Source organism: Phlebotomus papatasi, chromosome 3 (genome assembly GCF_024763615.1).
Source record: "Phlebotomus papatasi isolate M1 chromosome 3, Ppap_2.1, whole genome shotgun sequence".
NCBI lineage: Eukaryota > Metazoa > Arthropoda > Insecta > Diptera > Psychodidae > Phlebotomus > Phlebotomus papatasi.
In genome coordinates, this window is record NC_077224.1 from 59,463,820 (window position 1) to 59,479,180 (window position 15,361).

The 15,361-nt window shown below is 33.4% G+C and overlaps 1 protein-coding gene across 1 annotated transcript in view; it reads left to right on the plus strand.

The window, feature by feature from the left end:
• Positions 1–2,325: 2,325 nt before the first annotated feature.
• LOC129806736 (laminin subunit alpha-1) overlaps positions 2,326–15,361 on the plus strand; it is a 138,152-nt gene continuing 125,116 nt past the window's right edge. Inside the window, exon 1 of the mRNA XM_055855508.1 lies at positions 2,326–2,548. Within this exon, the coding sequence (XP_055711483.1) occupies positions 2,326–2,548 (223 nt within the window). The remainder of the gene's footprint in view (positions 2,549–15,361) is intronic.

The following is a 15,361-nucleotide window of genomic DNA, read 5'->3' on the forward strand; positions in this document are numbered from 1 at the left end:
TGTCGACCACTTAAGGATAGATTTTGTGAAAAACTTATGAAAAAACAGTTATAATTTGTGTTTTTTGATAGAGTTTTTACCGAAAACTATAGGATAGATCCATATCTATCTAATTGTGAACTTCATTTAGTCATAATATAATTTTAAATTATAAAAAAAGTGAAATGTTTCAAAAATGCGAAGTGTTCCTCTACTCGAGCACTTCAATACCAGTGTACCTCTCCTCGATCGCCTGGGTTCCTCTACTCGACCACTCATTTTTTCTTAAAATTAACTAAAAAGTCAGGGATTTAACTTTGGCTTGTTTAACACATCATGAATAGCACTTAAAATTTAGTTAATCATTAAAATAAATAGGGAAACTCACTTTTATGAATTCATTCAGAAGTAAAACAACATTCAAGTGAAAAAAGCTTCACTTGCTATGACTCGTCGACCGGTCGAATTGAGGAACAATTTATTTGAAATGCACTTTCAATTTTAATACATAAAATTAATCTTTAAGTTAGTCATGGTACTAAAATTTTTGCACAAGTAATAAGGATAAAGTCCTCAACTTGCGATTAGATTCAAAATTTGAATTCTCAAGTAATCTGTGATGGTAATAATTGAAATAATTCCTTAAGAAAAAAGTCAAGAATATCAAAAAATATGCCATAATCTAATGAAAAAATGCGAATATTCATTTAAGAAATACCTTAACGCTCCTTCTTTTTATGATTTTTCAGTGTTTTATGGTAAATTTCTATGATATTTTCACTGATTTGAATTAATTTATGAAATAATTGACCCTATGATGTGGAAATTCTATATTTTTTAAGGCATTGTCACGCGTCAGTTCGAAAGCTGACAATGCACATCGAGCGTCTTTTCTCTTTTCATATGAGTTCGAACATGAAATTCATTGATTTCCTAATGAAATTTCTAAATAAATCTTAAATAGGGTAGCGGGATTACTTGTAGCTTGTCTTTGCATAATGGTGTCCTCGCAAAATTCTTTACTTTTTGTCACAAAATGATTTCGAAAGACCACAAAATCGAAGTCAATTTGGAAATCATTTTCTGACAAAAATTATAACGAGGAGGCCATAAGTAAAGACAGGCAACAAATAATATACCGCCACTTTTTGTGACTTCTAACAATGCCGCGTGAGCAGAAATTCGAATATTACGGTTACAGAATCGCATTTTCGAAAAAGCTCTCCTGATATTCGAAAGCAATTTGTCACAGATTAGAGCCACAGTGTTATACAATTTTTATTAGGAAAATCAAAAAAAAAATTAATGGGAAATTTGAAATATTTTAAATTTGATTTAAATAATAAAATAAGTAAATAAATAATAGAATAGTTAAAAAGTCAAATTATTATACCTAACATTTTTAAAGGGGCTTGGGAAGAAACCTAGTCCATCTTAGCTCTTAAAAAAATGTAACGTTTTTGCAAATGTACTTTCAATAGTATTTCTAAGTCAACTAATTACTCTGTGTGTATCGACAAGTAGAGACACCAGAATCGAAAGAATAGGAATGGTTTGTGTACTGGAAGGGTTTGCGTGACCATCGCCGAATGATATGCACAAGAATATCAGACCAGACGGCGACTATTCTATATTAAGTTCCTATGTTGGTATATCAGCAAATCACCCCTTCAATTCTAACAGAATCCTATTAAGCCCACTTGTAAAATATTTATAAAAGAAAATTGGTCGGTTTTTCTTCGTCCTGGGGCGAAAAGATTAAATGAAAAAAAGGACACGCGAATAGAGATGTGAATTTATTTTTGGGCTATATAAATTTCGGAATGTGTGAAAATCTCTGGAGGGTTTTCCATGGGCGTCGTTGCGTCGGGTGAAAATCAAATTATAGGTAATCAGTGACGTAATTCTTGGAGAGTCGCCGAGTGAAATTCTCTTTTTTCTCATGCCTGTCTACAAATATTCTTCTGGAAGCCAGCGGCGCTCCACGAAAGACGATCAACTGCGATCTCGATCTCGCACGAGACTCAGCATTGAGTTAGTCTTCTGTTAGCGCTTGTGAGAAGCGCACGGGTCTCAACCAAGGTGCATTTAGAGCATTGTGTGATTCTGTGGGAAAGGTATTTGGTGCCCAATAGGGGATATTTTTTTTAGTGAAGAAAAGATGATATTTGAGGAAATAGTTAAGAATTTGTTTATAAATGGTTCAATGTGAGAAATAAAACGGAATCTGAGTGAATAGGAAATTGTGGGGAGATGCATTAGAGGCCGAGGAGATATGATAAAGAAATGCGAGAAAGTTCAGTTGGAATATCTTAGTGATCTTTAGTGCATAAAATGTGTGGTAGAATGTTCTTTCGGGTGGTGATCTTATTTGTGGTGTTACTGGATGTTTTGGTGTGTCGTTCATTGGGTGCCAAGCATCAACGGCAACGTCATCAATTGGCACGTGAAGTGGATTATCGATATGAGAGTGTCAGTGATTTCAGCAGAAGTAGCAGTTGGATTAAACAGATGCACGATACTGATCAGAAATCGGAGAAGGGTCAACGACAAAGGCACAACAAACATGGTAACTAGCACTTCAAGAACCCACCATGTATTACTAATCTTCTCATCTTCCATTGGGAGATTGAGAGATGATCACTGCACATCCACTTGAGATGCTTCTTCTTTTTTTTTTATTTATTCCTTGCGATTTTCTACCATTCTGCTATTGCATCGAACTCACTCGTTCGAGCACTTTGCGAAGTCTTTCCCATATTGTTATTCTAGGGGTGGATAAGTGTAGTTCTATTGAGGAATCTTGAGTGGCAAGTTGATAAATCGTTCTTGATTTTGAATTAATTTTTACAGTCACAGTGTGTTTTTACAAATTTTTAAGAATATTAAATTTTCACATTTTGCGGCGTACGAAGTGTTTAAGAAATTGACAATAAGCATATTCCTTTTTTGTAAAGATACTGCCGATTAGTCTGGATTTAAAAAAAAATTATTGTTCACTTCTCAGCTTCTAGGAGTTGGCATAGTTCACAATTGCTCAACCAGCAAAGGACTATAGGGTAAAATTAGGTAATTTGGAACCATTTACAATTTGGGACATTTGAGATTTTCTCAGTTTTAGAGATTCAAAAGGAAGAAATCTATTCGTTTTCTTCTTAATCTTCTTTTCTTCTATTTCGCGGTTTTTGTGTTCTCTTTGCTCATCTGAAACAGTGAGAAAATCTCAAGTGTCCCAAATTGTAAATGTTTCCAAATTACCTCATTTTACCCTATTCCTGAATGAACCAGAAGTTATACTTCTGGCCTTCGGGTTGCATTTCAACGCCGAAGTATCAGACCACCCATTGTTGATCAGATTTGATTCTTTTCGAAATCAAGATCTTTTTTTTTTTGTTGAAGGCTACCTAGGCACACCAAATGACCGGATATCGGCGTAAGCAATAAAAAGTCGGCGTTTAGTGTTATTTTGTTTTTGAAAATCGACAATCAGGTTCAGCCCTTTGAAAGTTTAGTATTACATATGCTTGGATTTTATTGAAAGATATGTGATCGCAGTTTTCAAAAATGATCAGCGATCTTTGGAAATCATTTTAAGATAACTGTCGATCCGTATCAAATTTTTGAAATATATCGGCGTAGACACGATCTTTGCGAATGGGCGACGATTACATTTTATGGTATTACTAACGATCCGCGTAGATTAAAAGATCGGCAATCGGAGTTTGCAATATGAACACAAATCTGTCATGAGGAAAAGGCCAATCATCGTAGCTGGATATTAAAGATTAGTACAAGTAAGCCTACACGGTAAAAAATTTCGGCACATATTTGTTCCAAAAATTAGCTCGTCCACGGACATCGAAAATTTTTGGAATAAATTTGTACCTTCTAGGAGAAACAAAAAGATACCCAATATTAGTAACAAATTTGTTCCAAAAAATTAACCACAATAGCTCGTCTAGTATAAAATCGTATAAGGGAAGAGCACCACGGATCGGAATGTTTACAGACATGCTCCAGATTTAGTTGAAAATATAAGCCCCAAAACATTTTTTGATATCTTTGTTTCTGTTAATTAGTATTCTTACCCGTCACTAACGAAGCGAGGAGGACGCCAAATCTGTGGCAATTTTCGTGCTACACGGTTTCACTTTTTTAGTTCGAGATTCCCTTCCTCTCCTGCTGTCAGCACTCGCATATGATTTCTTCATGCACGCATCTGTATAAAACACTCTTAAGTTGACTTTGATGTTCCTTATGAACTTTCGACACCGAAATCTATCTCGACTGAAGTATAGGACTTAACTGTAAGACGAAATCTTTTACACGAATTTATTCCCGACAATGGGAACAAAAAGATTCCCCATATGAGTAACAATTTCGTTCCAAAAATTACCTCGTCCAAGGACACTGAAAATTATTGGAACAAATATGATACAGATGTAAGAATAATATTGTTATAAAAAATGTACCAATTTGTTCCTGACAGTGGGAATAAAATAGCCGAGTGCAACAAATTCTATTCCAACTTTCTGGAACAAGTTTGTATAAAACGAAATCAACTCAAATTTGTAGAGATTCTACCGTATCAAAACGGTTCCAAAAGAAAACTCTAACAAAATTGTAACTATATTTCGTAACAAAACTGTAAAGAAAATTTTTTGGAACAAATATCTTCTCTAGGTACAAATTGATTCCAAAAAAATGTGTTCCAATATTTTGGTCAGTATCCAAAAGTTTTTACCGTGTAGTCCGCAAATTGATCAGCGAATGTGAAAAATCTGGGTTTTTTCGTCGATCATTACAAAAACGCCAATATCGTAATTTGCAGACCAAGCGATCAGTGATTTGTATTGATACTTTGTACAGATCGGCAAGCCTTGTCGATTTTTATAAAAATGCATATATCGTAATGTGCAAAGCGATCAGAATTTAGTGTAGATTTTTGAGATAGATCGGAAAGCCGCGACGCGATCGATCTTCACAAAGGTGTTAATATCGTAATTTACATACAAAGCAATCAGTGATTTGTGGTGATATTTCGTAGAGATGGACAAGCCATGTCGATCTTCGCAAAAAGTGTAAATATTGCAGTCTGTATAGCGATCGACGATCAGTGTTGTGTAGATATTCATGTAGAGATCGGCAAGCTGCATCGATCTCAACAAAATTGCAAATATCGTAATCAGCAAAGCGATCGGCGTTCCGCTTTTGTGAAGATCGACAGTTCAAATTGATGTTTACAAAAGATCAATGATCGGCATCGACATTCCCATCAGAAAGTCGACGGCTTGATATTCGTGTGAACCGTATAAATTAGAACAGTTATCTACCCCTCATCGTCAATGCTTCTGATTGTGATTTAAAGTACAATTTCAAGTGTGTTGAAAGAGCTAAAGGCTAGGATTTCTCTTAAATTCCCATTACATACATGCGTACTGCGTACCTATATATATATTTAACGTTGTCAAATTTAAATAGACAGAAAACTTCAATAAGAAGTTGAAGAAGGAGACTCCCAGAAAGATTTTTCAATGTGCAATAACACCAAAGGAGTGCGCCTCTTCAACTGCATTTTTTTGAGCAATGAGGTAGACGTAAAGTGAAAAAAGATGGATGTAAAAAAATGAGTAATAATAGAAGGTAAATAAAACGCCTTCGGGTGTCTGTCTAGCCATTCAGACCATTTCAGAGAATTATCATCTCCCGGGAGTTTAAGTCTTGTACCATTGCACATATTGGTGAGGTGTGAGAATTATTGAAAGAGAAAATGAGAGTCAGAATAAGTAATGAAATATCTCACGGCTTCTGGAATTTAATACAAAAACTCACAAGTTTTTAGTGTGGTTATTTATGTTAATGTTTGCATATGTGTATATACATAAATCACGAGAAATTGCTAGCAAGTGTTGTAAATAGTTTGCAAGAGAATGTTTTCTGCAACCATCTCTAACACTTTTTGGAATGGAGTGATGTTTTTTCAATAAATGACAAATTGTTTCCTCAAACTGCTGATTAGTTGTTAATATTGAGTCAATATTCCACACAAATTAATTGTTTTGGAGTACAAAAAGTTCAATGAAGTGTAATTAAGAAATATTTTGCAACAATTTGCTAAAAATGTGAAAATAAAAATTATGCCGATTATGCCCAACGCACAATAACTTTTATTTTGTAAACATGTTTTTGAGATTTCAATAAGAGTGAATGAAACCCAGATCTAGTCATCTCACTCACTTTTGTAGGCAGATTTCGAAAAAGCTGATGTCAAAAGTTTTCCAACGGTGGGTCACACTTTGCCCTCCCTGCCCTGACCCCTGATTTTAGTGTTTTGTATCTGAGACCTTTCTGATGATAGGTCGCATCCGTTTCTAGCCTACCCCACTATACACCGACCCGATCCTTACTATACCGAAATTGAGCGGACTCTATCTCTAATGTTTATTAACCGATTTCAATGAACTTGTTTTTCTATTGTTGGTCTTCTGTACTCAAACTAGTTAAAAATATATTTACAAAATAAGTAATTGTGCGTTATGCCCAGCGCACAATAGGTTTTGTTTGTAAACATGTTTTCAAAATTCTCTATGAGTGTGAGCGAGATGACTAGATCTAGATCTCACTCACTCTCATTGAAATGTCGAAAACATGTTTACAAAACAAAAATTATTGTGCTTTGGGCAGTAGTTGTAATAAATAAAAAAAATAAATAAATAAAGGAAACAGTGTATAATACATTTCAGGATACTTTTATGCATTTCTCTTCCAATTTTCGTCATTTTCAAGCGAAATTTCGTACTTCTCAAACATAAAGCAGACTTCAAATGGAGGTCTCTAGGGGAATGTTGGCATGGTTCGCACAGAGTGAACTCTCAAACAACGCAAATTTTCTCTTTGTTTACAAAAAGCTACAGTCAACTGTGCTAATCCGGGCGCTTCGCTATCTGGATCGTTTATGACTAATCCACTTAAAATAATATTTTTATTTCCATAATATAGTCACTACAGAAACATTATATAACTATTCAATTTTGAAAAAAAGCAAAAATAATATTTTTATCCATTAAATAAGTGAGTGTAATCGACTTATTTCAATCTTGTGCCAGCTGGGTTCCTCACTAAAAATTTTCTAGCAGTGATATTTTTGCTAATGACAGCTGGTTGATTGAAAACATTTATTGTTTTTTCCTTGTAAAAAAAGTATTTTAAATCTAAAGGTTTAATTAAAAGTGAATTTGCGAAAAGGCGACCCAATTAGTGCATGCTGACTTATTTCAGTATTATCATTTTTTTTAATAAATTTTTATAATTTTTTTAATATTAAGTTTCCGAATGAAACAGTGAATAATTCTATGGATTTAGAAGAAGTAAAAAAGAATTTCATCAGTCCGAAAACAAGCGTTTAAGTAGCACTCTTTGGAAAACGATCCAATTATTAGATAGATAATTATTAAGCTCATGAGGCAAGATGAGATATGGTAAGTCAGCTCTTTGCAGACAAAGAGAAAATTCATGTTTGAAGGTTCATTCTGTGCAAACTATGACTACATTCCCCTATCTCTCATAGTTTCAGATTTAATCGACTTTAAAGTTTTTTAAATACTTTTATAGATTTTTCTTTTAATTTCCCTGATTAATAACGATAATAAGTTCCATACATTTTAAGAATTATTAAACGAAATTTGAATTATTTAGTATCGTTCGAATTTGCCACAATCCAAATTTAAAATGAAGAAATCACTCCACTATAAGCTGATCTAGACTTATCACTGTTTTTCATTATTTGGGGTTCGACTATAAAATGTTTGCACCTTATTTTAAGTCTAGCATACTCTTAATCATATTTTCGTTTTATGAAGCACTTCTTATTTTTTAGTAAACTAAAATAAATTAAGCTATTTTAAACACAATGGGTCAAGTGGTAAAGCACTCGCTCTATGATGCAAGTGTCCCGAGTTCGAATCCCCTTTAGGTCACTAGGAATTTTTCTGGCGTTAACTCTTTCGCGTCATTAGGGTCATATATGACCCGGGGAAAAACATTGTTTTTTGACTATTTACATTGATTAAAATCTATCGGTTTGTGCACGACATCGTAATAGAAAGATGTAAGATTCTTGGCTAATTTTCTCAAGACTCCAGATATTCAGGAAAAGAAAATATTTGAGATAAAAAATCACGAATTTCGAACGTTGTGAAATGACTTTTCTTTTTCAAAATTTTTTATATTAATTTATTTTTTTCAGCAAAAAGTTCTTTAGAAACACAAAATAGAATATCCAAAGATTGTATATTGCATATTTTGGTATAATAAACTACTCTCAATTTTCCAGAAAAGCGTGTAGAATTTTCCGGGTCATATATGACCCTATGGTCCCCAAGGGTAACAGTGTTTTCGTCCCAAACCTATAGCGAAATGTAATTGAGACATTGTTTTTCTTTGTGAAATGCAGGTGGGACATCTGGCTCCTGGACATTTCACATTATATCTGATGAATTATAACATATTTTGCAATATTTTAGAGTATTCTGCAAGCGTCTCATATTGTGCAATTGTATTGTGTGTGAATAAATATGTGGATAAGTTTATTTTTGCCAAATACCACTCAAAATATTGTGACAGTGACTGTTCAATGGATTACCAGGAAGATTCCTTGAACACCAGGAGTACAGTGTTCATCAAGACAAGACAATCCAGTTTGCCATGGTTTTGGCCAAATTAATAACTTCCAGCAAAAAAAACTCTTAGAAAGCCCGTGATATAGATTTTAAAAATGGTAAATACACTTCCCTTGAGGACAACAGGGTCATATATGACCCGGGGTTTTTCCGAGTTTTCACGCAATGGAAATTTTTTTTCCTCTCTGAACTATTATATTTGATCATAAAGCATTAGGAAAAACTCAATTTTACATGAATTCATCTGCTGAATAAAAGTGGGACGCGAAAGAGTTAAAGGTGTTCGGATTGCATCCAGTGAGCTTCACTGCACTTGATTTCACGGGCATGTGACTGACAACCTCATCCCGTACAAGAAAAAATAATAATGAATGTCTAGAAATCCCTTTCCGGGAAGGCCTTGTTCCTTCATGGAATATTGCACCAGCATTATTATTATTATTATTATTATTATAAATATAGAAAATGTAAAGAAAATACATTTGAAAGGACTTTTAAACATTTAAAAAAAAACTATGGAAATTTTGTAATGCACATTACATACTTATTCACTATATTCAGATCTCTATTAAATTTACAGTGATACACCCAACTCTTTATAAAGTGAACTTTACGGGTTATATGCCAAAAAATAATTTTAAATTAAATAATAAAATGGAATTTGAATCATAAAATCGGTAGCAGCCAAAATATCGAAATCTAAAATCCTCAAAAGCAAAATTCCGACCGAACGACAATGTGCCGAAAGGGTCAACATCCCGAAAGGTGAAATCCTAAAAGGGTTGAAATCATACGGATGATACTGTGTGGAATATTTTCTCAAAACACAGATAATTTTCCTTTGAGGTACAATCGTGATCTTTTTTTTCGAAATCTTAAATCAGAATTTTAGTGGTCAAAATTAAATAGAGCCGCGAAGTTACTTCTATCAGTTTCTTATTTGTTTTTTTTTTCTGGAAATACAAATGCACTCATCTTTGAAGAAATGTGTATTTGTGTACTTAAGAACCCAAAGTCGTATCTCGTATTAGTTTATGAGGACATTTCCTGATAAACGGGGTCTCTAAATAACTCCCTATTTTACCTGAAGAATGACCAAAAAATTCTTCCTACTTTCTCACCATTTGTCCATCTTCAGATGTTCTACATGGGAAAAAGAGTCCCATGGAGTTTTGTGTCGGTCCTGCGTTTATCTCTCACTCAATAAGAACATATTGGGAATGCTATTAATCGTTTATACATATAGCATACAATGTTTATATATTTTTGGTTGGGAGAACCCGCATTGAGCCGTTCTTTATTTGTTTAGATTTTTTTCTTAATTTCGCGAACACTTTTGTGCATTTGTCATGGAAGACATTTCTTGTAAATAAAGCAATATCTTATTCTAATTGACGTTATAAATTTTCGTTCAAACTATATCCTGATTTTTTGTTCAGTTGACTGTATACATGATATAGATTTTTTTTCGCTTTCTTTGCAACAGATTCATGATGGGAATAAATATGAATATGCGGCAGGATAATAATAAACCACTTTTAGCACTCATTCGCTGGCAATTTGGCATTATATCTTACCATCCTCTTTTTTTCACCTTTATGGGCATAAGAGTTCAATTTATTTTGCGTGTCGTAATAATGTGTAGCTAAAAGAATATTTCTTTGGGACGAAGACTCGAAAATATACAAAATACCAATAAGTTTTGCTCCTCCTTCTTGGGATTTCTCTTTAAGAAATACACTGTATGTTTTTCCTGAGATGAAATTCCTCAGGTGTAACCAATTTCTACAGGGTCATTCCTGTAGGGTTTGGTTGGTGCAAAAAGCCAAGATTGCACCGTTGCAAATGGCAAAAGAATATGTGTAATGTAGATAAGTATACATGAGAAAGATTAATGAAATTCAGTAGCATATAAGATTGGGGATTGGTGTTGAAGACTTCTTTTTTTTTACTCAAAAGTCAATTTCTGTGGCCCAAAATAAATGATTTGCATTTTGAATGAACCTTAAGACATTGTCTTATGGGGTATGCACAATTAATTTAGTTTTGGAAGTATGTTTTTAAAATAAATCACTGTTTTAACAAAATTAAAAGAAAAGTAAAGAAATACAATAAATACCGGATAGACGAAGAAATTGAAGTACGATAAAAGTAGAGGCAACATAATATTTAATGCCTTTTCGAGTCAAAATTTAATATTTCACTGACGAAATTGAATTTCTTATGGTTCTGCACACCTTTTAGATCAGCAATTTTCATGAAATCAAAATTCACGTCTCTTTCTTTCTTGCGCATTTTGCATTATGACTATCTCTTTCTTTCACACTCTAAATTCGATTGAGCTGAATTGAATTTGTTGTGATTTTAAAAAGAAGAAGAAGAGTGTGAAAAAGTGAGATAGATATATGCAAAGCGCATTAAAAGGAAGGAGATTCGAATTCGACTTCATGAAAGTTTCCTGATCTAAAAGGCGTACCGGCGTCGTAAAGAATTTTAATCTTTAAGTTTTTTTAAATTAATTTTGTTTGAGTACGTATATAGTCTCATCATTTTCACTCTAATAATCTCTATACACTATGGGAATATTTATGTCCATAGGGAGATGTGGGGCAAATTTGAAATGGGGCTTCCTTTAAAATAGGGCTTTTTCTTCTGTTTTTAAATGGTATTGAGTCTAATCAAATCGTTTGTGGAACTGAATTATCTCATGGTGTTCCATTTGAAAATAGGTTAAAAAAGCTCTTTTACAACTGCCCCAATTCAAAAGTTCCCCATTTCCGCTATTTGGTATTATTGAAGCAATTTTGACAGGTTTACTTAAACATGTCTTAGGAATTAGTTTCAATATTATAAATATTTCTAACACTTTTTATAGTGTATAGTGACCATTATGATCTACCCAAAATTTAGAAACTCGAAACGAATTGTTTTGTATAGAATAAATTGTCGAAATTTCTCGAATGTATTTATCTACAGAAATCTCTCATTAATGCGCAGAAAACGTTAATCAAAACCTAAATCCGAATCTATATTGCTGTGCAAAATTTGGTTAAAAAGATTTCGATTTAAGAAAAAAACAGTTGAAACCTGTCGATTTCATATGGTAACCCAAATTCTGAATTCGAACTTAATTGATTTACTATTTACTGAAAAATAAAATAACAATGTGATGAACACCTTCTAGAAACCAAGTGAAATGTACCACGAAATAAATAGCAATTATGCAAATTTAGCAATCCAAATTATTTAGTCAGCAACCAAAATTATCCAACGGTAATTATATTTTCACCAAAACGAATTGGTTTTGTTTGCATCATTACAGACTAAATTTAATGTTTTAACCAAATAAAATTAATGTACGTACCCTATGATTTCTTACTCTATATCATTTTCCTGAATGAAGTGAAAAGTTCTTTATCTACTCTTAATTCAATATCTAGACAAGGGATACAAAGGGGTCATGCTCTTTTGTCACTTTTAACACCATAAGTGCAAGAAAACACAAGAAAACATGCCAGAGAAGACGCGACTAAAGTGAAATAAACAAAGTGAAATGATTTTTGAGGGAGGGTAGTGGGAAATGTAAATAAACGTTAAATTGCCATTCCCGGCTCTTCAATTAAAATTTGTGCGAGTGTCTGATGATTAATTGCTCTCGCATTATTTGTTAATGGCAATTGTTATTGAGAGTAAATTGCTAAGCTTGTTCCTTCGACATTTTACCCGATGAACGAGCAAGTCTGGGCGGAATCAATTTAGTGATTTTTATCTATGATGCACTTCTTCATAGTGAGAATAAATATAATTGTCCTCCTGGATACCTACATTACACATGCTTTTATTTATGATGTTGTGTGTTTTGCAATTTTTAATTATTGCAAGCATTTTGTTGCTCTCTAGTCAATTGTGGAAGAATATGCACAATGAAGCCATGCGATAGATCATAGATGAAATTGCCACATTAGTTGGTTACCCCAGTGGAAGATGGGTGCTTAAACCATTTATTGAACTGGTGAGACAAGGACTGGCTTGAGAATCTACCAAACTGTTATTATTCACCTTTGCAGGTTGTCTGTGGGTAATAATTTTCACATCTTAAGATTAGTATATAGGAGAATTTGCAATATGAACTATAAAGTTAATCGCTGGCTGGCAATATCATTTAAAGATATTGACACATCTAAACAATAAATTCTCTTACTCGATAACTTTGGATATTTATTTGCATAATGAAACAATTTTATAGTGCTTTTTATTTCACATTTTAATTTCACGGTCATAATTAGGGATTTACATAGTTAATTACGCTAATGAACTGATTTTAAACTTTTTTTTAGACTAGGCTCTTATGCCATTTTCATATGATTTATAGGCAAATATATTGTTGTCATTTTCGGTACTTATAGGCAATTATATTATTAAGCTCTATTGAATGGATTTCAACCATTTATAGTGAAAATGGTTTATAAATTTAAATTAAGTGTGTGTCACGACTTATACTGGCACTTGCTAGATGTTAGGCAAATTGGCAAATTCGCAATTTCGAACTGAAACATTTAAAGAATCAATGTAAATGTTACATGCTTCCATTCCTGTCTCTACAGCTTTAATCATAAAAACAAAAAAGTTGGTTTTCGGGATTTTGGCTTTTCGAAATTTTGGCTTTTCGGGAATTTGACCTATTCGGGATTTCCACCCATTCGGGATTTCGGCTTTTTGAGATTTTGCCTTTTCGAGATTTTGATTTATCTGAATTGTGGCTTTTCAGGATTTTGATTCATTTCAGATTTTGACCGATTCGGGATTTTGCTTTTTCGAGATTTTGGTTTTCGGGATTTTAATTTTTCGTGATTTTGCCTTTTCTGGATTTAACCCATTCGAGATTTTGGATTTAGAGTTTTTGGCTTTTTGGGATTTTGGTTTTTCGAAATTTTGGCTTTTCGAGATATTGACCCATTCTGGATTTCGACGCATTCGGGATTTTTGCTTTCTAGATATTGATCCGTTCGGGATTTTGGTTTTAAAGATTTTGGCTTTTCGGGATTTTAATTTTTCGTGATTTTGCCTTTTCTGGATTTGACCTATTCGGGATTTTGACCCATTCGCGATTTTGGATTTAGAGTTTTTGGCTTTTTGGGATTTTGGTTTTTCGAAATTTTGGCTTTTCGAGATATTGACCCATTCTGGATTTCGACGCATTCGGGATTTTTGCTTTCTAGATATTGATCCGTTCGGGATTTTGGTTTTAAAGATTTTGGCTTTTCGGGATTTTAATTTTTCGTGATTTTGCCTTTTCTGGATTTGACCCATTCAGGATTTCGACCCATTCGGGATTTTGGATTTAGAGCTTTTGGCTTTTTGGGATTTTGGTTTTTCGAGATTTTGGCTTTTCGGTAATTTGACCTATTCGAAAGTTTGCCTTTTCGAAATTTAGCTTTTTCGGGATTTTTGTTTTTAGAGATTTTGGCTTTTCTGGATTTTGACCCATTTAGCATTTCGACGCATTTGGGATTTTGGTTTTTAAGATTTTGGATTTTCTGGATTTTGACTCATTCAGGATTTCGACCCATTCGGGATTTTAGTTTAAGAGTTTTTGGCTTTTCGGAATTTTGATTTTTCGGAATTTTGGATTTTCGGGATTTCAACCCAATCAGGATTTCGGCTCATTTGGGATTTTGGTTTTCGTGATTTTGCTTCTTCGAGATATTATGTCTTCGGGATTTTGGTTTATCGGAATTATGACGTTCGGTATTTTGATCGGCATCAATGAAAATACTTATTCCTCTCGTTCAGTAACAACCTTTCCGATTCGAGAACTTTCTCGTTGAGGTTTTTCCTTTACCGATTCGAAGGTATATCAGAGAGAACTTACCTAAAAACCCTTCGGAAGTTCGAATATTTAAACCGACGAGTTACACAAAAGTGAGTAAATTCATGAATAGGACATTTATCTAAATAAAATTGCAATTAAAACATTCTGCCATCCTGAAATTCTACAAAACTACACAAAAATTAACTTTTTACAGCAAAAGTTTGCACACTGTTGTTGACGATTGAAGTGTCAAGAATATCGAAATTCGGAATGGCAGAACAATCAGCGCTAAAGCGGCGGGTATATCAACTTGCACTTTAGGCTTCCGGTAGATTTTCGAATAGGTTTGGCTTGGCTTTGGAGTGGCTTTGTTTCTTCGAAAGGTTATTATTGAATGAACCCATTAAGATACTTATATTAGAAAGCGAAATGAAAGATCCTCAAATTTTAATTTCATTTTGGGATCCCTAAAACTAAATTCCGTGACCTCGAATCTGATTTTTTCGCATATTTTTAAAGAAAATTGGGTTTTAACATAAAGCAGTTTAAGTCTGCAAATCATTTATTATGTAATAGCCCCATTTCCCTCTATCTGGAAATCCCGAAATCCAAAAACTCTTAGAATTACGGTATTTTGGATCAAGGGGTCCAAAAGCTTATTTTACTCAATACTTTAAACTCGGGATTAATCGTGTTCCTAAAAGAAGTTAAAATTCTCAGGTTTTGGGATCCCGAGATCCAATATTGGTAGAAGAAGATATTGTTATAAGAAGATATTGGACAGCATAAGTACACACACTTAGAAAAAAAAGCGGGTGCGATTAACTTTCTTTCTTCATAACTTTAACACTTTTTAGGTTTAAAACTATATCAACATTTTTTAATGTTAATT